We start from the raw sequence: 20,143 nt of genomic DNA, 5'->3' as shown, positions 1-20,143 counted from the left end.
TGTGAATGGGGTTTCATTCCTAGCCTAAGCGTGCCCGGCTAAAACTCCCAGCTGCAAAGCCCCGCTCCTGCACTGTGAGCTGGGCAGAGCTGCCTCCATCGGCAGCTTCAGTTCCTCATGCAGGCACCTCCAGACCACGGCTGGGTCACCATGTTCCTCCATGAAGGGTCACTGATCAGGCTGACTCAGCTAAGTGATAAGTGACAAGATGAAGGACTACGGTGACTGGGGGGCAAGCTAGGACCACTGTCCTAAGCAAGGGGGAATGCTTGGACGGCCACCAGCCAGGTCCTACACATGCCGGCTAAGGATGCCACAGCAGAAACGCTTTGCAGCACAGTGAGTTTTGCAGCACAGGCTGAAGATGGGTGGAAGGAAGGAGGCTGATCCTCTTCACAGCACTCCCCCTTTTAGATGACAACTCTGACCACAGTACTGACAAAATCTCTGACTTGGCTGGAGCAGCAGCACAAGGAGCGGCCGAGGAAATCAGGATGGGGCAGGAGAGCCCCTGCACGGCCCACCAGCACTGTCAGGGAGCGGGGCAGCGATGCGAGCGCCACAGTGCCAGAGCTGCGCCGCCATCAAGGCCGGGGGAGATGACTGTGGCAGTGTGGGCCTTGTGGGTCCGGGACCCTACCCCTGGTTCCCAGTCTGCTCTGGGGTCATTCCCCGTTAGTAAAGGACTCAGCACCAGTAGCTTTAAGCTCTCACAACGGCTGTGATGTCCTTTGTAAATCCGGTGCAGAGCCAGCGGCAGGGCCCAGGGTGTGCCTGTCCCCCCACCCTGCCAGGCTCTGGCTGGTCTCATCCCCTTCGCCAGAGGCCTGGGGCAGGCACAGGGATGTGACGGTGCTGCCCTCACAGACCAGGACACTCGGCAGCAAGGGGGGGTTTCTGCAAGGCCCACCTTAGCCTGGCGTGTCCTGCCTCTCCTGGGCCCCTCTACAGTCAGGAGCGAGGGAGAAAAATCTCCACAGTATCAAATATGGCAGTAGATCTAGCCTGGAAGAGGCTAGTTTTGCTAAAGACATTTTGATGACCATTTTTGATACCTTCTGTCCCATCCTGCCACCTCAATACCACACAATCCTTCCGGAGAGCACTGGCTTAGCCTGACAGAAATACCCCTGGTGGGACAGAAATGTTCCTGATGTTGGGGCGCCCAGCGAGGGCCCCCAGGCTGCACCAGCAGTGCAATACCACGTCTGCTCACTGTTCCTCTCACAAGAAACCGGACTCAGGGATCCTGTTTGTCTTCAAAGCATGTTACGTGGCAGCAACCGCAAATTGCTCACATAAAGTCTGCAAGCAGCCATGGGACTGTTTTAGCTTATGCTGGCTATGCAGATCTGGGTCAAGAGCAAGCATGGAGTTTGTTTCAAGACACTTCTGTCTTCCACCTCCAGGAGAAGTAAACAGGCCTATCATTTACAGGAAGGGGAAAGGCCTTCTACTGCTCTGAGAATGAGCGGGATCCCACACAACTTTCCTCACTTGAAAGGATTTGGCCATCACATTCTTGAGAGTAGTTTTAAACAAACAAACAAAAAAAAAAGCAGGAAATGAAAAAGCAAGTTGTTAATAAAATATGGGGACAACCTGGGAATTTGCTTTCCAAAGCCCATGATAAAAAACCTCCAGCTGAGAGCCAACCTCTACATTATATTCCCCAGCACTCAGCCATGTCTTTCCTTAAATGCACGGGGCACAGGACTTCTGTCACTTCTTTGGCATGCCTGCTTAGAGTCTGAGAGGTTTTACTCTGAGGAAGCTTTTCCTTCACGTTCAGCTTAAATGTGCCATTTCTTGAAGTCATCCCCTTGTATTTTATACTCTAGTAAGCAAAACAAGTGTAAATTAAATGGAAGACACATGAAATCTTTATAAAGCCCAGTGTTCTCCCTAGCATGGAAGGTCCTTCTCTTTGGAGTGGAATGGATCTTTACTCTGTGCTGTATTTTTCCCCATCAGAAAATGAAGAAGAATAAAAATTTTCCTCATGACTTGAATTTAGCTTCATCAGCAGCCCCCTGCTGATGTAATTCCACCCAAAAACATTTTTTTTTAAATTTTTTTTTTTTTTTCCTGGTGAGCTGCTGCCCCTTTTCTCCTCCTCGCACCAATTCAGGCATGGAAAACAAGGGAGGAATTAGACAGAACTTATTATCCAACAAGCTGCAACTTCAGACAGGGCAGGAATAACATTTAAAATATAAAAAGCAAATTTTATCAAGCCTTTTCCTCCCCAGAGACTGCCACAAAAATATTCCTTGTTTGTCGCTGAGAATGAACCATTTTCCTCTTTCATTTCTGCTTTCTGTCACATATTTCATTTTGGCTGCCCCTTCTGTCTTTCAGCTAGGGACCTAGGCTGCTAATGCAGAATCACAGATAACAACAAAACGCCTGTATTATCTTTTTTCTTTTTTTTCTTCTAGTCTGCCAGGTAATTGCAACCCTAAAAGCTTTTGCATATTTACCACAGAAACATGTCTCTCCTGGAGGATGGGACTGTCATCAGGTAGAATATTTCATTTAATAAGTCTCTTCTGAGGTATAAACTAGGGTTGGGGATTTTTTTCCGGCCTCCTTCAGAGCAAAGGACAAGCAGATAAAAATCAGCTGCTGCAGTGCTACACTGTCAAAGTTCCTGTGAAAATTAACTCTTCCCAAGCTCACAGCTCAGGTGGGCTTTGCCACTGTGATGTTTATGAAGTAGGAAAAGGGTCTGTTATCAACTCATGTTGTTTTTTTGTCCCCAGTCCTCCCGATGTATAAGACAGATTTCTTTCCTATTACAAACAGAGCAACTATCCTGCTTTTCTTTAACCCATCTGATGAGCTGTGGATGCTGCCAGGACTGATTTTCATTAAATCAGTCATCAGGAAAGATGACATTTTCCCTCTTTGCCCCCATTTCACGGAATTACAATAACAAAAACATGGCCTGAACGTTTCTAAATTCAGCTCTCATCTAAAGACAAATTCCCTTTTTTCCCCCCCTATATTTTCCCACCCCTGAGGTAAAAGTAGAATTACTTTTCTCAGTCCTTGGGATGCTGAATCAAGCTGACTGATACCAAAGAGAAGGTCTGAGGAGAACATCTACAGAGAGACTTTGTGTCTTGGAGTTAAGACAGATGACCTTCCAGGGGTTATGAAAAGAGGCTGCTTTGCTGAAACTGTTCAACAGACTGAAGAAGGATGTAGCTGGTTCACACGTTGAGCTTCGCACGCACCTACACAGAGGTCAGAACTCCATCCCAGCACATAACATGCCTAGAGTTAAAAGCACTGTGAGTGGGAATTGACTGTACACGACAGGTCCTCAGTCCAACACCAAATTACTGACAATACTCATTCAACCCTACCAACAGCTTCCCACATGGAGAAAGGTGTTTCCAGCCTGGCCAGGCTGCCTGCTTACCTGGAGCAGAGCCAACAGGAGCCAGCCAGAATCCTCCCATTGACTCTAGCAAGCTCCACAGCCTGTGTGAAAACTACTTGACAAATCATCTTCTGCATCCATACAGTTTTCCTGTGGGCCAACCTTATTCTTGTAAAGTACCTGGTTTCACGTATGAGTACATATTTGAAATATGGATTGATTGTTTACGTTAAGGTCTTTCTGAATCCAAGAACGTACTTGCATTGACTTGGAAAGGAAATATGGACTCTCCAGTGTGGTAGTTTAGGCCCTGCCGGGGTCTGAGACCACGCTGCTGCTGCCCCTCCCCTACCCTCCAACCGGATGGGCCAGAGAGTGAAATACAAAACCCTGGGGCTGAGATAAGGAGAGGTTTAATACAACAGTGCAACAGCAACAAACCGAACAACAACAAGAACAGTAACAATAGCAATAACAGTAATAACAATAAACAGAACAAAGAATGTACCGATACAGCGGTGAGGAGAGCGACCACACAACCCGGATTCTCCCGCGCTTGGGCGCCAGGAGGTGACGTCAGCATGGTATTGAATAACCTGGCTAGAGCTCCCCCCCACTGCTGGGGAAACTTAACCCTATCCTGGCTAAACCAGGACATCCAGATATGTTCCCTCCTCTGGAAACAGTCCCAGAGAGAACAAAGTACTGACAGAGGTGAAAGGCTTTCTAAATTGTAACTGGCAAACTCTGTTTTTACAACATTTTATGGTTATTTACAAATTTCCAATGGTTTTCAATGCAAGTAAACTCCAAGAGGTTTTACCATTTTTTCCTATGACCAACAAGCCATTCTAAGAGCCATCCCAGTTTAGCATTAAGGGATGACTCTCATTCCTTTACAGGAATGTAGGAAAATTCCCATAGATAAAATATTTTTCCTAGTAAAGTTACGAGCCCAGTCTCTTACCTGTAATATCTGGATTGAAGGTAGGTGGAACACACAGCTTTAGACACGTGGCTAGCTGAACCGAAGTCTATGACCTTGACCCTATATGGCTGTCGGGATGGGTCTACCAACATGATGTTTTCTGGTTTGAGGTCTGCATGAATCAGTCCCAGGCTTTTCAGCTTCATTAGGGCAGTTGCTACCTGCTGGAGAATTGGTCGAATGTACTTAAGGGGCAAGGGACTGAATTTGTTTTGTTTTAGGAAATCATAGAGATTCTGCTCCAACATTTCAAAAACCAAGCACGTGTGATTCTTGTGCTGGAAGCACTCGTATGCGCGGACAAAGTTGTAGTCATCCGCGCTTTCTGTACTCAGACGAGCCAGGATGCTCACTTCAATCTGGCCTTGCCGGGCATAGGAAGGATGGTTCTTTAGGATTTTGATGGCCACGATCTCATTAGTGCCACGTTTCCAGCATTTGACTACTTGTCCGAAGGTTCCACGGCCGAGAAACTCTAACACTTCGTACGTGTTGGTCATGGAGCAGAGCACCTCATGTTGCACCAGCTGGTAATCCCCTTCGCTGTTGGAGCCACTGTTTTTGGAGGTGGCCGTGGAGGTGGTGGCGGTGGCTACAGTGGCCCCACTGGCATTGTTCTGAATCATTGGTGGGTGCTCTTCGATGATCTGCACGCTGCTTGTGTTCTCGATCTCCTCACTCTTGCGCTTAAGTCCACATTTTTGGTAGGTGTCCAGAAGGCTCACAGTGCTGCGACGCATCAGGTTGTGTGGCCCGCCCAGTGTTTGCCCAGACACTGCGACCACACCAGAAGTGCTGTTGGCGGATGTCACCACGATGTGCCCCGTGCTTGCTGGGAAGATGATGGTCTGTTCGTAAGGGATGCTTGGATTGGGGATCTGGAGGGAGGCGTTGACGGCTGCTGCGGCGGCTGCTTGGGAGGACTGCACGTTCTTGCTCTGGCTGTAGACTTTGCTGTGTGTGCCGTACCCAGTCATATCCCAGTTCGAACTCGGCTCCACTTTCAGTTTCTTCACGCTACAGAAGGCACTTGACTGAAGGGTGTGAGGAGAGAAAACTTGCACATGCGAGGCCATACCTGCAATACAACATCAGAGTGAAACCACAGTGTCAAGATGCCTTCCCCAGGTTTTTTTGTTTGTTCAGTGGCAGGAAGGGAAAATGGGATACAGACTTCAGATACAGCACATGCACACACACGGAAATCAAGTCCTTCCAGAAATATGTATTCAACACAAATGTTATGCTCTAAAATAAATCATTACCCCTGATTGAACTATACTAACAACAACCAAGATTCCTGCTCTCTTGCTCTCCCTCTTCTCATTTTTAATAACAGGAATGTAAATGTTATTTTTACCTCCTCTGCCTAAAGAGACTCCTATTCCCATTGTCTCCAGGAATATTTCTAGCTCTCAGGAAGAATTCACGTCAAATACTGAGAAGTATTCTGCCTATGGAAGTCAAATCTCAAATCCTCAGGCTCATCCTACATTAAACAGTTTGGTGGATCTGACTTAAGCCCTCTGTTTATTCCCATAAAACCACTATATAGCTTCTGGCCTGCAGAGAGCCAGGATGGGACCAGAAGATGATACACCGTGACAAAATGGAGGTGCATGGACGAAGTTGAGGAGCCAGGACAGAAGCAGCAGATGATGTTTCAGGTTTCTTGCCAAGTCTGTGTGTGTGAATTGTGCACAATGCTGGTCTGTGCTCAGGGACACTGGAGATGGGAGTTACACAACGTGAGCATCACTGTGTGCTCTCAGTTCTCCCAGATTTATAAAACTGCGTTCATCTGTTCTTATTCACAGTGACAATTCCATCACTGGAAAGCAGATCCCCCAGGAATGAACAGCATCGTTAATGAAGCAACATACATGTTAGCATGTGGTAGAACTAGGTCCTGATATAACTATACTTTTCAAGAAAAGACAAAAACCTATTTTACTGCAAGCTTCTTAGGTTCTAGAAGAGTTAATGATCTTCCACATCTTTATTTTTAAAAAAAACAACCACCAAACAAACAAAAAAAGAAACCCACAACCTCATAACCAAAGTGAAAATAAAGTATCACTGAGACAGACTTACTGAAGGATTCTCAGGAATATTCCACTGAAACAGAAAATACTCCTATTCAGAAGAAAAGACATGGTCCACAGAGAAGCAGACATCTAAGTTCTGACTTGCTGACATTCTTCCCTGGCCAGGGTATGGATGGTACCGTTGGGGCAAAGGTATCGCAAACGGCACAAATCTGTGGGGATTCCTGGGGAAGGAGTCAGCGCATGGCGGGAGTTAAAGCAGAAAGGCACAGCCTCCTTCACCCTTCTATCTGTCGTCAGTGTTTCTTTTTAATAAACCAGAATGACTAGGGAAGAAAAAGACAATATGCTGAGCTGGCACCGTTGCTGAATTATTAAGCACAAACATAACCTTGACTTGTTTTCAACTTTAAAAAGTCAAAAGCTGAATGAATGCTTCAGTGACAAAACCACAACAAACTCCGCAGTGCACATGGATGACTTCTTCATGTGGAGATCTGAGAGTGTCTAACACTCGCCTCCCTTTCCTAAAAGAAACCCACACTCCTCTAGTCTATGTTGCTCTTCGGAAAATTTTCTGGAGCTCGTATGTACACATACACACAGGCATGCATAATTGCATACACCCATATAGAAAAATATGAATGTTATTCTACACTTCCAAAGCTCAGTAGCATGGTCAAGCAAACACATCTAAACACACCCAACACCCGTTTTCCAGTTAATTCCCAGCAGCCCAAAGCCCAGGAACTGCTCAGGAGAGGGGCACTGTGGCGAGCAAAAAACCACCGTTCGTAGCTACACAGAAGTACGCTTCAACACCCCCACCGTGGCAGGGGTGACACCCCCACCGTCACCCCTGCCACAGTAACCAATTTATGCAGACAGGGCAGACGCAGAAGAAAACCCCTATCAGGACATGTGGGGAAACCCTCACCCCTGCTGGAACACACAACACAAAACCCCACTAACCCCGCTCTAGCAACGAAGCCCTGCAAACTGCAGTGTGCTCTCCTTTGCAAACGTGACCCCTGGCTTTAATGTGATTTCTGGTGCTGCCTGCTGCCATTCGTATTAACTCCCGCCCACCAACCTCCTTGGCAGCAATTTCCAAGGTCCCTGCAACTGGGTCCTCAGACCCCCTCCCCAGTGCTAAGTGCTTTCTTTCCTCTCTCCTTTCCACGGGGCGATGATGTTGCCACAAATGCCGTAGCATGTGGCACGCAGCAAGCTCGGAGAACCACAGCAGTATTACTCAACTTGTCATCCCAGACACAAATATCATATGTGAGTGAGCCGAAACTGTGTTTGTTTTTCCACTGATTAAGAAGAGTCATGGTGTTCCTTCTAGTACAGTACTGAACCTGCCTGGAGAGTGGGGTTGGTTTGATGTATGTTTTCCCCCTGGACGTGAATAATAAAGCAGATGTAATTGGTAACATATTGTGGACCTAGCCGAGGTGTAATTTATAGCTTTATGGCTTTCATTCCACAGTGTGCTTGAGCAATATCTCTTCATACAAAATAAAAAGGGGAAAAAACGATTGACGCAGAACAAGGAGAGAGGTTCTTCTCGCACGTTCCTCTAAAGGTAACACCAGAAGATGCAGGCACCCCAAATTAAGGTCAGGGATGTGAAGGGCAGTAGCTGCAACTTTCTCAGCGCCGCTGTAAAAATCAAGATAATCGCCACCATTAAGAGACAGACTTTCAACTGGTGCAAACTGGCAGGGCTCCAGTTGGTATCAGCTGACGCTAAAAACAAGGTCAGCAGTCACTCAACGTTGTCAACGTCAGATGGCTGCCTGTGCCCCTTGGTGAAATGAGTTCTTGTTAGGCACTGGTTTCCCACATCAACAGCCAGCCCCTTGCTGTCCCTGCAACACTGCTGGCAGCCTCAGCAGGGGGACAGGAACAGGGGAGAAACACTGACCCACTCTGGTATCCCAAAAATGGAGAGGGTGGAGGAAGCAGGCTGTCTTGGGGCTAAAGGGAGGACTCTGGACTCCTCTGCTGCTGCTTCCACTCTCCTCAGAGCTTATATCTCATTGCAGGATAAATATTTTTATTTCCCTAAAAAAGGAAGTAGGAAATCTTCTTCCTTCCATCCAAAATTATTTTCTCACACTGGAGGTTTTAGGGGCACACATGTAAGGAGAATAACTTGTCCAGCTCTTCCGCATAGTCTGATACCAAGAAATTACAGGCTGATTGACAGCTTGGTGATGGGAAAAGAAGGCTTCTGCAGCAAAGTCATTTTTATTGTAAATTTGCCTGTGCAGTTAATGTGAGAAAAACACAACCCTAGATTTCCTGAGGACACTATCAAATCATGCTGGTGGCATGTTCTTTTTTTCAAAATGGATCTTTGCTCCATGGCAATAGCAGAAATAGCAATAAATGTGAATAAAAGTTGGATGGTTTGTTACAGCGATCAAATTCCTCATTACAGCCTGTAATATGATTTGCAACTTCAGCCTTTTGATTACATAGGCCAACAGTAGCTTGCCACGACATCCATGAAGACACAAGCCTGCAGTAATGGGGCGATCCCTGTGACAGCAATGCCCTCTGAGCATCCCCCAGAGACAGCGGGGATGTTCCTGGGGAGCATCCTCACTCCTGGGGTCTTGGAAAGACGAAGGGGCCATAAGCCACAGAGGGATTGGAAACTATCTGTTTCACTTGGGAAAAGTCCTCTTAAACTCCCACTCACACCTATGCCAAGAAACCTCCTGTGTCAGGCTGGGCCTCTCTTGCCACCATCCTTCGCTGCAGGAAAATCCCAGCAGACACCTTGCCACATTTTGCGTGGAATGGCCCGAGGCTGGCACCCAGCTCCTTGCCATTTTGCCCTCCACCAGGAGCGGAGGGCGTGAGGATGCTCAGGATGAGCAGCTGTGCCCACTGAGCATTCCCACTCACTTGAAGCCCAGACTGGCAGCTCCACCTTCACTAGCAAAAGGTTTCTCTGGACTAAGGCAAGTGGCAACACGGGCTGAGCTCAGGATTGGTCCCTGCCTCAGCAGCGGGGCAGGGCAATCTCCCACAGTCCCCATTAGCCAGCCAGGCTGCACCCAGGACTCCGCAACAGTACAAGCCCTGAAGAGTTCTAATTTTTATATCACCCCTGCGCACAGCAAGTCTCTGGACTGGGAGCAGAATCAAGGTTGGGCACTATGCATGAAATAAAATTCATAGTTCCTTTCTTTAATAATGAGTTTTAGTGTAGCCATTTAAAGCTCTCATACAACTGACAGTAACTGGATTTAATGGGGCCTCCCCTGTCCTTGATACGACTCACGTAACTCCCCGTAGTATCCACATGAGCTGAAGTATGTAGTGTGCAGCCAGGGGACAACGTTAAAACAGCCTGAATGACTTTTATTAAAAGATCTGACTTCTTTTTTCCCTGAGAACTCCTCCCACGTCAGTTTTCACTTAATAATAATTTAGCAGGTGCTATTTACAATTCAGATGGCCCTCTTCTGCATGCAAACACAAATCATACAGCTGCCTCACTTGTACTTCCAACAGGTTTCAGGAAAGCAAATGAGGTAAAGTTCCCCATCCACCCACCTCACCCCAAAGGGCAAAAAATACACTTTGGGGACTAAAGAAGGAACCGTTTGAAAGTCACTGATGTTTCCTTCTGCTTTACTCCTAGCACTTACTGCTGATTTATACATGTGGCCTTTGCAGTGGCAAGAGACCAAGCCCCTACCCTGTATTAAGCAGGCAGTAAGACCTTTTGCCATACCTGCAGAGCTGCCAGTGCTCTGTAACCAGAGGCTGCTTGCTGACTGCCACCAAAATGACGGTGCCTGCTTGAAAAATACTGTAGAAAGCACATGGCATGTGTTCAGCATATAAATGATGCACACAAGACACTCCTGAAATAAATATCTTCCACTTCTCCCCAGAGAGGCACAAGCCTGCAAACTCATATAGAGGCCCAGGTTAAGAAGGCAATGAAAAGGGGATCTGCCAGGTATGGCTAACGTATTGCACCTTCAAAATAGCTGTGTCTCAAGCACAGCACCCTTCTTCACAATGGCCTCTGTGTGGCCCCTTTTGAGGCATTGTCCCCAGTACCACTGCATTCTTGGAACCTCCTTAAAATTTATGTCCCTGGAGGCTACACAAATTCCTTCCCTTGTGCTACCGAATGTTTGGAGACAACCTCAAAGTGGAGTTCAGACCTCAACAGCTTCAGCTCTTTCCTGTTCCTGGTGAGCAGAAGATGTCAAGGGAGCCTTCATTCCAGGTGAAAATCTCCCTGCCTTCCTGCTCTGCTTTTCTTGTCCTGCTAGTAAAACTGTCTCATCCTAATTAGTAGTTTCCTAAATGCTTACGTAGCACGCAGCAGTTCTTAAAGATGTGACAGAGCCTGTCCCCTGCAGTGTTCCAGACCTGCCTTCACACAGCTGCAAGCTGCCACGTTTGATCCACATCCCCCCGCCAGATGAAAAAGCAAGACTTTCCAATGCACAGAGTAGCCATAAACAAAACCAACCAACCAAAGCCAAGCACCTTTCTAACCCCCACACACCTGAAAAAGCGTATCTCCTGCTGCAGGACAGCAGCCAGGGAGCTCTGATCACAATCACCTTCACACTCTGTATCCCCTTGCCACCCCGACTGCCCTCCTACACACCCCTCTCTTGCATTTATAGCATCAGCAGCGCAACCCTGCCTACTATTTCATACTCCACAGCGTGACTTTACTTTATAGATAAAAGTTAGCAACCAGGACCTCAGTTAGTACTCTTGGGCATGGGGGGATGTAGGCAGCTGTTCCCTATCATGCCCTGAGCACTTATTTTGGCATGTAGCTCAGGATACTGCTATCTTCCCCCCCAAACCATCTTTATTCACTTCTTCACTCTCCCTTTTAACTCCTTAAATACAGGGCAACTCGCCTGCTGAGCACTGAGAGCCTTCTCAGCTGACCAGGGAGAAGAGGACACAGCCAGGACACCTGGGGACACCATTCTCTGAGCCAGCCCAGTCTGTCCTGTCCCCTTCCCCGAGACTCTAGCACCACTGCATCTGCCCGTAGGCACAGGAGCTGCTGGGAGAGGTGGCAAGGGCTGTCCAGGGCTGCTAGCCAGCACTGCCTGTGTCTGTATGCTGTGGAAAGCATCCCTGCCACCCCAGGTGAGAGCTCACATGAGCAGCTCTGTGGGAAATGGGCTACCCAGAGCCCTGGCATGTCCCACACAAACCAAATGAGGCAGCACCAGCCTGGGCCAGACCCTGCACCGGAGCCTGGAAACATTCTAGGCTGCTCGAGCCCCATCCGCCCATGCTTGTCACATCTGGTGGGTCGCTAGACAATGCCACGTAAGCTGGATTTGGATGTGGGCAACCACTTACATAAGCATGCTATACATCTGAAACACAAAACTCATAGGAATTAGTGAACACAAGGCATCACCAGCCACAGATTTCCCTTTGAACCACCTGTGCTGTCTTTTACATTATTTTGTCTCTATAGACAAAGGAGTCAAGTCCCTGCAATATCAAGCCTTTCCTTCAGAGCTCTGACCACAACTTCACATCTCACCACTACAAAACTCCACTCTTCCATATCCACTGCAAGCCACAAAGCCCTACTATTAGATATCTTCTGTAACCTAGAAACATCACAATTCTTATTCATCCTTTTGATGTGGGTTCAGGTGCCCACGAGCCTGAGTAACAGGCTGTGGGCTCCTCTGACATATTCCTGGTTTTAGGCACATGAAGCAAAATCTCAGGGACAAATATATACACTTACATTTAAATTCCTGATTACACCTCAGTGAAGGATTCTTTCAGGGTCACCTCCATCTCCCACTAAAATGAATTGCGGTAATGACAAGAGATATTACAGATTTCCTCAGTAAATCGTGTGACTAGTTTATGTTTCACATTATAGTTAATTAACAGTGCAACACCTGAGAACATAGGTTAAAATATACCTCACGAGAGGATGCCTCATTACTTCACTGCAGATGCTGCAGCCACTGGTCCTGACATCAATTTCTAGATCTTGGTGTGAGAAGGTCCAGCAGTCAAGTCCGTGCTCCCGTGAACTGGAAGGTAACCCCTAGATACCTTCCTAGGGGAAAACCCAGCACAGTTGGAATAGTGCAAAACTTCTCTCCAGGACACCTCAATGTCACTGAGTGGAAAGCAAATGAAGGCAGCAAGCGAATACATTTGATAGGCTACAGCCTTGACAAAACAGAGCCAGACCCCAGTAAGTAAACCCCTTCAGCACACCTGTCAAAGCTGACAGGCAGACTGTCACCTCTACAGAAATCATGAAATGACGCTGCAAACACTCTACCAAGACGTCAAAGTGCTCTCCAGATATAATGTAAGAAATGTGGGAGTCCGCTGTGCTCATGGCATGCCTCTGCAGCTTGAGAAGGCAGATGGATAGTCCTGCCGGACGTACCTCACTGAGTAACAGTCCTCCCGAGCCAGGGAGCAAAGCCATCAGCTCCTGTGAAACATCTGGAGTCTCAAGAGCAAAATGAAGTGATGAACAATAAAGACAGAGGCGGCAGCAGCACCTGAAAATCTTCAAGGTCTGCATGAGAGTGCAAAGGAACTTATGCACAATCTCAGTGAAAAGACATTTTAGGAAAAGTGGGTGTCAATGAAGTCAGGAACAAGTTTTACAACCAAACACTCAGTACTCCCAAGGGCCTCAAAGGAGAAGAAAGTCTGCTCTGGAGTCAGAGATAGGATGAGAAAAAAAGAACAAGATGAAGTCAGACAGGCAGGATTGCACAGAGCACTGGCACACTCATGGCCTCCACAACTGCCTAGTGAAAAGGATATTTTGGCTTTTTCCACCACGGCTGCCTCCCCACCTGGGTGACTTCCCACCTGTAAATATTAGCTTTGCAATGTCAATGACTCCAACTGGCCCACAAGTGTGGTGAAACCACAGGCAATGGCTGGCACCTCACATACCTCACAGGTTAGAAGCAACCCTACTTGTGAAGGCAGGACATGGGCAAGGCTCAGGCTGAGCCTCTCACTCCCACAGGATTTTTTCATAAGTGTTTCATTTGCAAAGAGGCCACTGCATGACATTCAGCCCTTGCTTTGTTTACGAAATGTGAAACTCAGATCAAGCACTAGCTGGGCTGAAAAGGTCAGTTTGCCTGTTCGCAAAGTCCCTCCCTTCACTTCATTGGCATCAGGATACAGACTTGTTGGAGAGAAGTAAGCCTCTGCTGAGGTCTGGATGAAATACACAGGATTTGGGCTGCAAAGGAAGATGAAGGTGCAAGAAGAAAGGTGGGGAAGCTGGGCACAGGGCTCTGCCAAAGCAGAAAACTGAGATAGACCAATTTGATGACCTCCCAACCATCCCAAAGCCAGGGTTAACTCTATCTCCTCCCTTCTGTAGCAGCATCTCCCTTTCAAATAAGAATGAAATCCAAAGACAGGATTTACAGCACCCTTATATATCGAGTGCTATGGGGTGTTTTAGGAAATTAAGAGAACGGATAGTGCAGGTTAATCACCTGACCTGCACCTTTAGTTAAAACAATTCTGTACATAACCTGTCCTCATACAGGCACACAAACACACACCCGCAGAAGGAAAAGCCCTTCAGTTCTCAAGGAAACATGTCCTGAGCATGAATTTTTCACCCTTTCTTCCAGACATTATCCTCCTCATCACTCAGGGCCAAGAGAACATCTCCAAAGTGATGGCCAAACAGTCAGAAACCTTTTCTGCTGTCACCCATGGTGTTTGATTTGCAATCCAAATTAATACTGTAAAACCAGAAATTAAACGGGCTGGGGCCATGAGCACAGCTCAGGACCAGAACGGGCACAGCATGACTGAGCCATCCAGCCCGAAACAAATACTGCTGGAGAGACACGGGGTTGCGGTTTTGGATGTGGACTCATTTCTCCTCAAAAATCCCCCTTCAGTCATCTCTTTAATTCACAGGCTGAGCCTGAGAAGAGTAACCCTGTAGAAAACTGCCACTTAACTGTTTCTCGATCCCCTTCCCCTCGAAAGTTGTGAGTTGCTCAGAGAGCATGCTGAGAGCTGCTGAAGTCTCCACGAGAACGTCTTGTGTTAGGGTGTATTCGTAGGAACCGCTGTGCTTGTGTTAGGGTGTATCCATAGGAACCGGAACCGCTGTTCTTGTGTTAGGGCGTAACCGTAGGAACCGCTGTTCTTGTGTTAGGGTGTATCCGTGGGAACCGCTGTAACTGCGGTGCCTGGATCCCCTTCCCCTCGAAAGTTGTGAGCTGCTCAGAGAGCATGCTGAGAGCTGCTGAAGGCTCCACGAGAACATCTTGTGTCAGGGTGTATCCGTGGGAACCGCTGTAACTGCCTGCCTGGAGACTTCCAATCACGGGCTTCGCTGTATTTAAAGTGGTACTGACCCCTCCCACATGGAACACACGATCCCACTCGGGCACACACAGCCATATGAGCACTTTCAAATGACCCACAAAGGCAATTAATCTCTTCTCTAAAAGAAATGAGTGATGCTGCCTGAAATGATCCCACAGAAGTGCCTCTGGACACCTCCCCGCCGCCCTGATGGCTGGCTGCTGGGCCTGAGGGCTGGCAGTATGTGCCTTATTTCCCACTGTCTTCACAGTAACTTTCTTTTTAAGCAAGGTCTGACAGGACAGAGGCCAGTTCAGCATGCAGAGAAGCCACCTGTTTGGGCAAGGAAGGACAGCCTAGGTGATGCAGGAAGCTATTGCTAACACAGAAAGAAAACCTGATTTAGGCATGGGGATAAACTACATGAAGGATTTCAAAGCCTTGAAGGGTAAACATCCAGGGGCTCAGGAAAGGATATCTTCTTGAGGAAGAAGGGTATAAGGTCCTTGTGTGCAATGAAGAAGCTCAGGGACACCAGTAACTGCCTACTCCCCCTCAAAGCTCTAAAAGAAAAGAAATCAGAGCAAAGCAAGTCATTAAGAGAAAGAAAAATCTCCACCTGTATCAGCAGAGCTCCCTGGCTACCACCAGTGTCTCTCCCAGGTTTCTGTTTTGTGCAGGATATGATTATTTATTGACATATTTATTTACTCAGCTCTACAGTGCTTAACGCCATGGCTGCTGGGCTTCTTGTGCTGGCAAGACTAGAGTGTGACAGGAGTGTAGCTGAACCTGGAGATCTGATACAATACATGCCAAATGCCTTCTGTAGTGCAGCCTGAGGCATGCTACCACTGTGATGGGCTAGAAAGGGGGATCGAGCTTCAAAAGCAGGCTCTGGGCGGAGAGAGCCCCACAGCCAGACTGGGCGTACACACTCCCCTTCAACCAGGAAAGAGCAAGCAGGTGTTAGCTTCGGTGGGGTGTACAATTAAAGACAACCCTTGGTGTGACTGTTCCAGACTGCTCAGTGCTTTCAAGACCCTGAACAGCACCCTGCAGAGACAGGGGCACCTGAGCACACCTCACGCCTTGTATGACTGCGCTCACTCTTTGCTACCAGTAACTGCTGTGCAGCACTCGTGGGTGCGGCACAACTGCTGAAACCAAACCTACGGAATCAAAAATCCGCATTAGAAAGGATAGCTGGCTACAGATGACAGACTAGCTAAAGGGGCTGTCAGGCCTCCTCATCCATGATCCTACGCTTGTGAACTGACATATAGCTCTGCAATTCCAGCAGCATGCAGCCACTTGCCCCATCTCTTCAATAAGCATCTTTTGGCACTATTACAGCTGTTTTGCAGCCGTGTCCTTTCAACCCAGAACACTTGACTCTCCTTTTCCTACAGCAATGAAATTAAGAAGATTAAGCCTAGATGCAGTGGGACAAGGAGTTCAGAATCATCAATGTGCTGGTGATATTGCAGCAAAGCTGTCCACAGTCACACCTATGAGTTTTGACTAACGATGGAAAGGAAGTCTGAGTCACAGGGAAAGAAGAGTTTTTGGGAAAATAAGCTCTGTATGATTTTCTCATAAGGAGCAAATACTACTGTTTCTGCAGGATCCAGAAAAAACAAATTAGTAACAACTTGTGGTCAAATCACAAGAGCTTTCAATAGGTCTAGGAGAACACTGGACACCTTAGCTTTGTCTAACATAGGAATGACTAGAGAGAAAAATGGCCTGGGGTGGTGGGCCTATGGTTGTTGCTAGAACAACTGTGAGAATCCCAGTAAACGATAAGAGGGGGGAAAAACTGCCAAAAAAACAAAACCAAAACCAGTTAGGGGAATTTAGTACCAAAAGTCCTGTGAACTTTCATCAGACCTTAAGCACTCAAAACTTAAAGAGAGCTTTCCAACATCCATATGGATGAAGAGTGGGAATGGAAATTAGATTCAGCAGAAGTACAGTAACTGGGGAAAGAATTTCAGTGGAAAGGGGCAAGCTTACACCCTGCATAAATACCCAATTAAATTCGATGTTTGCAGTACTCCTTTGTGGATATACTCCTTGAGTTTGGTCATTTTTCATACCTGAAAATAGCCACACTTCCCTCTTTAGTCCTTCCTGGGCTCATGGGAGACTGAAATGAGTCACCAGAGGACCAGCTGAGTCATCCAGCCAAAGCTTGGAAAGCGATGCAAAATTGGTCATCACATCCACGCTAAAACGTGGATGACGGCAGCCCTCCTAGCAACCAGCCATGCATTAGGCAGAAAGAGTTGGAGACCACTGCCACTATGAGCCATTATTTTAAGCTAGACGGAAGGCGGCCTTAAATGAAACTAATACAAGTGCTAAAACAAGTGCTGACCACTGGTTCTGCATCTGATACAAAGCCCTTCTCCATTCAGTTTCTCCATCCCAGTCGCATTAAGAAAAAGGGAGTTCCTTATCTCAGAAATGGCCATCTCCATCTTCCATTCTCACCGATTTTCCAACTTCCACAAAACAAAGTCCCAATTCATTCTATTTCTTTAGAGTATCATCAAATCTTAACAAAACCTGTTTCGATATGCAATCTCCCTCAGGACCAAATAACTATGATCTTTTAAGAACACAGGTCCATATTTCATTTTTATGTCTATTCAGAACAAAAGGAAGTGGGGCAATTGCTTTTGGGCACAGAAAACATTTACTTAACAGGTTTTTTATGGTGATTACAAAAGTTTAGCGAGTGAATTCAGGACAGTGGGGGACTCTTAGACGCGTCCTGAGGAGCTGGGCACGTTGTGAGCAGATGCAGTGCAAGCTCCCTTGCCCCACATATCACTTGGACAGGGCACCACAACCTTGCATTGGACACTGAACAAATGATGCTCATCCTGCCCAGCTGCCCAGCCCTTCCAAACCTGCTGTCCACCAGCACACACCATCAGGCACATCGCTGACAAACCTGAACGGGCTAAAAGTGCCAAGTGGAACCTCAGTCCTACAAACATTATGTCACAGGCATGAAAACATGATTTATACCAGCACCTACAAAATCAGTATCCCACAACACAAAGCTCACCTTGATCTGTACCTCCCTTTACAGAAATCTGGTGAAAATAGAAGACAAGATGTAGCTGAGTAATAAAACCACCAACAGCCACAGAAAGACCTAATATTAACTATTATGGAAATATTCACACAGGAGACAAGTAAAAGGGAGATGTAGCTCTAAAGCAACATGAACAGTCGGTAGCTCTCTAGGGTAAACACCCGTTCTCCCTGTGCTGTCATGGAAGAGCAACACTGACTTGCGAGGACTGGGTCACATTGCACTGCTGCTCAGGGAAACCCGTCTCTGCACAGCTCATCGTCGCACTGCGAACCTTGTGCCACAAGCTACTGCCAAGCCAAGCGTGGGGGACTCCAAAGCAGCGGGCAGTTATGGGGACAGCATGTGGGGCAGATCAACAGTGCAGGTCCCTCTGTGGCTCACCCAGAAAACCTGCTGGCTTGAGGCTCCCGACCACACTCCTCTCACCTGCCCCAAGCAGCAGCAAATGGCACCAAGTGACTGCATGCAAGATGGCACCAAACAGGTTTTCATGAAACTGCTCTAAATTTCCCAACTAATGATGTCACTCCTGTTTAGTCTTGGTCCTTCCCTCCAGCTGATCCCTGGGTTTCAGCAAGGAAATGATACATTCACCTTGCTGTGCCTCTGCTCCCAGCCCTCTGCACTTCCTCTCAACTTTGCAAAAAAATATTTAAAAAAAAAAAAAAAAGGAAGAAGAGCTGAGAGGTTCAGGTGGACATCAGTTAATGAAGAACCCAACAAACCAGAGTAACATTCGAGCCTTAGAGAAGACGGATGTCAAAGAGAAGCAGGTGTAACTGCACATCTAGTCTTTTAAAGGCTCAGTGGTAGAGACTCCAAGCTGTTCAAATGAAGTCGTAACTTACTCCATGCTCTGCAGAGACAGAAATATGAAACTGGATCCTGGCAGCACCCATAGATCCCAGAATTGACCCTCCCACTTTCTTCTCTGCCCCCTCATGCTTTCTGCTCTGCCTGCTCCAAAGAACATGTTATTCCTGGAGAAGTTTTAAAAGATAAAGCCCAAGCAAGTGTTCTCATGTCCTCTCCACCTCCCAAAGTCAACGCATGGACCTCACTTGAGTGGCCCTCCCATGCGTGGCACCCTCTGGGTCCTGGCACTTGCTCACAACCCAGCACCAGCACCACGGGCTGTCCTGGTACTAACCATGAGCAGTGCAGCAACCGCAGCGTGCAGCTCAGCACATGCAAGCTACAATAAACTTGTCAGACTGTGCAAGACATGAATCATATGGATTGCCACAACAGCAACACAGCATGTGCAGCCCTGATAAAAAAACAAACAAACAAAAAAAAAATCCTAAGACATCCCAAATCGAATATGTAGGTAAACGGCCACTCTCTTCAGGCTGCCAGTAGTTATGCTACAAGGCTTGCCTAAAAAATATATGCCCTCCTGATCTGTTACACTTCAGAAATGCTTCAGCATGGCTGTAGCGGGGAGCCAGGGGAAAGCAGGAGTAACACTCAGCCTCATCTCACAGGGAACCTGGACCCCAACCAAGCAGATGCCTGGGTTGCCCAGGATGCTGAAAGTGAGAGAAAACACCTGTAGCAGAGGCTGCTCATCGGTCACTGAGGGATGAGGCTGCAGAGGATGCTCAGGGTCTTTTGGAAAACACATCTCTGAGTGCACTTAGCCAGCTGGAGGTGCTACTCCTCTCACACCAGCAGGGAAGTTAGCTTGGGGAAACAGCAATGCCTTTTTCTGCTCAAGGTCCTCCTGGAGTCCTTAATGCAGCCATGAGACTGAAGCATGGAAATAATGCTACAAGTGCATCTGAGGGGTTTCCATGCTGCCTTTACTCTTTGGGGCGGCCTTCAGAGTAAATGAGATGGCTACTCGATCCATGTTTGTGGGCCACCAGGACATACCGTTTCAACAGTGAACCTGTCACTAGTAACTAGACTTTACATGTACATATATTTTTCACTTGTATCACTATGATATGGTCAATGGGGATATAGACCATTTTACCACTCTGTTTTTCCCGTGCTCTTTAATGATCTCACTGTGTCACCTCTTAAGCCACAGTTCCTCAAACACTCGCAGACGTGCTTCACCTTCTAACCAGTAACTGCAAGCCTGTGACCCAAGACATGAATCAGGCAGATAAAAGCAAAGGGGAAAGGCGTAAGGCCAGTTTGCTCTTCCTGGAGGATTTCAGCTTTTCCAGGTCAAGACAGTGTCTGCATTCGAAAATATTCTATAAATTCATTATCTGACTGTTTCC

General features: G+C 47.3%; 1 protein-coding gene across 8 annotated transcripts in view; it reads right to left on the bottom strand.

The window, feature by feature from the left end:
* HIPK2 (homeodomain interacting protein kinase 2) overlaps nt 1–20,143 on the bottom strand; it is a 144,986-nt gene that overhangs the window by 94,950 nt on the left and 29,893 nt on the right. For all 8 annotated transcript variants that reach the window (XM_074825965.1, XM_074825961.1, XM_074825967.1 and 5 more), the window contains exon 2: nt 4,359–5,457. In XM_074825965.1, coding sequence (XP_074682066.1) covers nt 4,359–5,457 — 1,099 coding nt within the window. The remainder of the gene's footprint in view (nt 1–4,358; nt 5,458–20,143) is intronic.

The sequence above is a fragment of the Strix aluco genome, chromosome 5 (assembly GCF_031877795.1).
Source record: "Strix aluco isolate bStrAlu1 chromosome 5, bStrAlu1.hap1, whole genome shotgun sequence".
NCBI lineage: Eukaryota > Metazoa > Chordata > Aves > Strigiformes > Strigidae > Strix > Strix aluco.
The sequence above is the reverse complement of the archived record's forward strand: the minus strand, read 5'-3'. Positions and strand labels throughout refer to the sequence as shown.